The 4,830-nt window shown below is 48.4% G+C and overlaps 1 protein-coding gene across 1 annotated transcript; it reads right to left on the reverse strand.

The window, feature by feature from the left end:
- Positions 1–2,294: 2,294 nt before the first annotated feature.
- LOC306792919 (5-hydroxytryptamine receptor 1B-like) lies at positions 2,295–3,416 on the reverse strand (the record flags this gene model as incomplete). Its single annotated transcript, XM_079290289.1, has 1 exon — positions 2,295–3,416. One exon carries the CDS (start codon positions 3,414–3,416, stop codon positions 2,295–2,297), a length of 1,122 nt encoding a protein of 373 aa, XP_079146415.1.
- Positions 3,417–4,830: the final 1,414 nt, after the last annotated feature.

The raw sequence follows: 4,830 nt of genomic DNA on the forward strand, positions 1-4,830 counted from the left end.
GTGGGTTGTATCTGATCCTCCAGAGCAGAGCGGTTACAGAGCCTGATGTGTGCAGAAGCGTCGTACAGCAGAAGCTAACCTGGATCAGATCGACGGAGCCGCCAGAAGAGTTTCACACTGAGCGGATCAACACTGAACACAAAGAGGCAAATTCACCACTCAGCTGCAGCCTCAAATATCCAACATGGCTGCTGGAGAGTCTGAAAAGAAAGTCGCTTTGCGTGACGAGATGAGGCCAGTGAGGTCATCTGGCAGCCATCTTTGATGTGGTGAGGGGGAAATGACAGCGAGACTCTGCAGCTGTCGTTTGTTTTTTCCCTCATGAACTTTAATAACAAATGCATTTTCTCAACTATTTTTTAAAAATATATTTGGGGTACATTTTTTGGCTTTTGTTGCTAAGACGATGAGCTAATTGATACCACTCTCATGTCTGCATGTTAAGAAGCTAGAGTCACCAGGCGGTTAGCTGAGCTTAGCATAAAGACTGGAAACAGCTAGCCGAGCTGCGTCCAACGTTTAAACTACACCAACACATCTAAAGCTCAGTACATGAAACATGGCACAGTGTTGCTAGGTGTCTTTTTTTAACTTTGCGCTCAGCCAGGCTAGCTGTTTCCACTTGCTTCCAGTGTTTATGCTAAGCTAAGCTAATTGTCTCTCGCTAAACACTTAAAGGGGAACCTGTGTTTGCAGGTGACGCAGCGTTCTACTGCGTATGTTTTAAAAGCCTTTAAGGAGTTCAAGTCTGATAAAGGTCCTCGAGTGATGTCAGCGGTCGAGCTGCATTGTGGGTAATGTAGGCGCCAGGAAGAAGAACGTGTGTAATAAAAGAAGATATTTGTGGTTCTGCTGCTTCGACATGAGACTGATTTTAATTGTTGCATCAAACTCTCAGCAAGAAAGCCTCAATAATAAAACGAGTTTCTGAGATCAAAATTTGCTAAATTATTGCTAAAATATTTTCTCTATATTTAAAATATTTCTTTTTACTTTTAAATTATATTTCATAAAATCTTATTTATGGCTTCTCTACCGTTACTTCTGAGGATTCCCTTCAGTTTCATTTAGTTTTTTGGCCTAAAAAACGATCACATTTTAGAATTGTGAAGCTAAAGAAAGAAATGATTTGCGTTTGGAGACTCACCGTGTTTAATCTGTTCACGGTGTTAAAACCTCCAGAACAGAACCTCGTGTCCTCAGTGGTCCTGATGATTTCCATCTCCAGCACTTTGTTGCTGTTGCACTTCTTGCATCTTTTTTCTCAAGAGATTCTTCTTTCAGTTTTCCTTGAAGGGATCAGCAGCAGCTACAGTTTGACATTTCTCATATCTGGTGGGAGGAGCCGGTGATTTGGATCAGAATAACGTTTTACAGCATTTTAAAAGTCATCTTCTACACTTTTTATCGGTTTTAGTTGTTTGTTTGTTTCTTCCGGGGCCTTGGATTTGGAGTTGTGTTTGTTTAGCCTGACATGAAATGGAACATCGAAGCTCATATCAACATTTAAGAATGCATCTTTAACAAGAGGGCCGGTAGATAAGAGTGCTTTTTTTACAACACTGGCTCTTCATTCCCTCAGACGTCACGTTGCACTATTTTACAGCGACAGCCAGACTCTTCAGCAAATTAAAGTCAAAACCACACTGATGGATACAGATTCGTACATTTACACTCAGTTAGGAGCCTTTGTGTTAGAGTGAACGTCACAGCAAGAAAAAGAAGCGATAGAACACACACTGGCCTACCAGAACAAAACCAAATCTGTCTTTTTCTTCGTCTCAAACTAAAGCCATGCTCTTCTCTCCATCTGGGGCCAGGCAGGTCTGAGGAGCAAAACTAAAAAAGCGTGTTTGTAGGCACCAGTATTTCCCCTGATTGAGTCAGGAAAATGAAACATACATCTTGTTTTTTTTCTTTTTTGCCCTTTGGGCTCGTGGGAGCTTATTCCTAAGCTGTTTGTGCTTACAAGCCGACTGACGTCGACTGTCAAACTCTTATGGCAAAGTGAGTCTGCAGGCTGCAGTCCAGTGCAGGGGGGGGGGGGGGGGTTGTGTTAATGGAAGCCGTTCTTCTGCCATCACAAGATGACACGATGCAGACTGGATGGCAGGTCAACGCATCTCTGCAGACACGTTATCATCAACAATGTGGCTGTTTGGAGATCCTGTCCTCAGGGGGGAAACCTGTGGAGGGAAATATCTCAGGCTGATGGCTTTGATTCAATTTTACACAGATGATGATTGGAGGATTTGAGGGGGGGGGGGGGGGGGGGAATGGCTGGTGGTCGTCGCTCATGCCCGGAAGCATCTGAACTGTATTAGTTTGTGGAAAGCCTGCTTGAAGTCCTCGTTGGACATGGTGTAAATGATGGGGTTGATTAGAGAGTTGAGGTAACCCAGCCAGGTGAAGATGTCAAATAGCTCCGGGTGGAAGCAGGACTCGCAGACAGGCACTAGAAGGGTGTAGATGAAAAACGGGAGCCAGCAGATGATGTAGGCTCCCAGGATTATTCCCAAAGTTTTGGTCGCCTTCCTCTCTCTGGCTGCGGAGATGCGCTTCTTCTCCAGCAGCGCGTCGGACACAGTGACTTTGACTTGGTTCACGTTGGCGGACGAGGTAGTGTCGTCGTTCGTCCCGTAGTTCAGCGAGGTCGTGGACGCCACGGAGCCGGGGGAGTTGGTGATCAGGTGCGCCGCGGTGAGCCTCTTCCCCGGCTTGTTGTGCGACTGCTTCAGGATGCGCTTCCGTGCCTCCACGTAAATCCTCCCGTACAGGGCGATGAGCAGCAGCGTGGGGATGTAGAACGCGCCGAAGGTGGAGTAGATGGTGTAGAAGATGTGGTCGGTGTTCACGTTGCAGCTCGTCACCTCCTCCGCCTTCACCTGGCGCCAGAAGAAAGGCGGCAGGGAGATGGAGATGGCGATCACCCAGGCGGTGGCGATCATGCCGGCGGCGCGCCCCATCGTGCGCTTCCTGGTGTACTCCACCGCGTCCGTGATGGCCCAGTAGCGGTCCAGCGCGATTACGCACAGGTGGAGGATGGACGCCGTGCAGCAGGTTATGTCCGAGGACAGCCAGATGTCGCACACCACCTGCCCCAGAGTCCAGGTTTGGCTGACCGTGTACAGCGCGCTGATGGGCATCACCAAAATGGACACCAGCAGGTCCGTGACGGCCAGGGAGGCGATCAGAAAGTTCGCCGGGGTGTGCAGCTTTCGGGACTGGTAAATGGTGGCGATGACGAACGCGTTGGAAAGCGTCGTGGCCAAAGTTATGAGGGTTAAGGTCACGGCCAGACCCCACTGGAGAGCCATGTTACTGTCCTTCTCCTCCTCTTTCCACGTGACATTGCTATGGGTGTAGTTGGTGGAGATTTTCAACAGCTCTCCGTAGACGACACTGGCATGCTCCATCCCTCTCCACCGGTCCCTCGTCAGACGCACCTGTCATTGAGCTCACAGCAAAGCCCGGAGATCGCCCTGAAACCGCCCAGATATTCATCCACCGCTCGCGTGTCTCGCCTCCGGGAAAATAAAAGCGGCTCCATCTCCGGCAGCGGCAGCTATCCGACGATCAGACGACAGCTTTCTGCCTCCTCCTCTTCATCTTATTCACTTCACCCGCAGCATTTTACACTCATGCATCAATTTAAACATCCGAGGAATGAAGAAGGAACGCTTCACAGAGCGGCATCTCCATCACCATCACATCCGTCTGTGAGAGGGTGAAATCATTTCACTCATCAGAGTTCAGAGGAACAAAACCAAATCACTGGAAGCTTTTTAATCCGGTCAGAGTTCCTCTCAAGTTCAGAGCTGCTGAAGTCTGAGTCCTGCTTTTATACTCCCTCTCCCTCGCGCTCTCTCCCTCTCCCTCTCTCTCTTCCTCTCTCTCTCTCTTCTCTCTCTCTCTCTTCTCTCTCTCTCTCTCTCTCTCTCTCGCTTCTCTCCCTCCCTCTCTCTCTCTCTCTCTCTCTCTCTTCTCTCCCTCCCTCTCCCTCTCTCTCTCTCTTCTCTCTCTCTCTGTCTCTCTCTCTCTCTTCTCTCTCTCTCTCTTCTCTCTTCTCTCTCTCTTCTCTCTCTCTCTCTCTCTCTCTCTCTCTCTCTTCTCTCTCTCTCTCTCTCTCTCTCTCTTCTCTCCCTCCCTCTCTCTCTCTCTCTTCTCTCCCTCCCTCTCCCTCTCTCTCTCTCTCTCTCTCTCTCTCTCTCTCTCTCTCTCTCTCTCTCTCTCTCTCTCTCTCTCTCTCTCTCTCTCTCTCTCTTCTCTCCCTCCCTCTCTCTCTCTCTCTTCTCTCCCTCCCTCTCCCTCTCTCTCTCTCTTCTCTCTCTCTCTGTCTCTCTCTCTCCCTCCCTCTTTCTCGCTCTCTATCCCTCTCCCTGTGATGTTTGTTGGACTAAATACATTGAGTATTTAAATGAAAAATGAAGAGGTCAGCCTTTAAAATGCTCATTAGTTTTAGATGGTGGTTTGGAGACTATAAAGTGCCTCAGGTGGACAACAGAACGCGGAGGCCGTGACCTCACCTGTCCTCACGGCGTCTTATCTGAGACGAGATAACGTCAGCTGAGTATCGCTGAGCTTCTGCATCAACCAGGACTCTACTCGGTGCTGCTTCCTTTGTTATGTGTCCTTCAGATGAGTCCAATAAAGAGCTCTTCAAGGCAAGGCAAGGCTATTTGTACAGCACATTTCAACAACAAGGTAATTCAAAGTGCTTCACATGAAACCATTCAAAGCATGAAGGCAAAAGTAAAGGAGATTTAAAACATACATTGAAACAATAATCGCTGTCTCCCTGAGACATTACGCTGCACGCAATCAACCACA

Source organism: Melanostigma gelatinosum (assembly GCF_949748355.1).
Source record: "Melanostigma gelatinosum genome assembly, chromosome: 19".
Lineage (NCBI taxonomy): Eukaryota > Metazoa > Chordata > Actinopteri > Perciformes > Zoarcidae > Melanostigma > Melanostigma gelatinosum.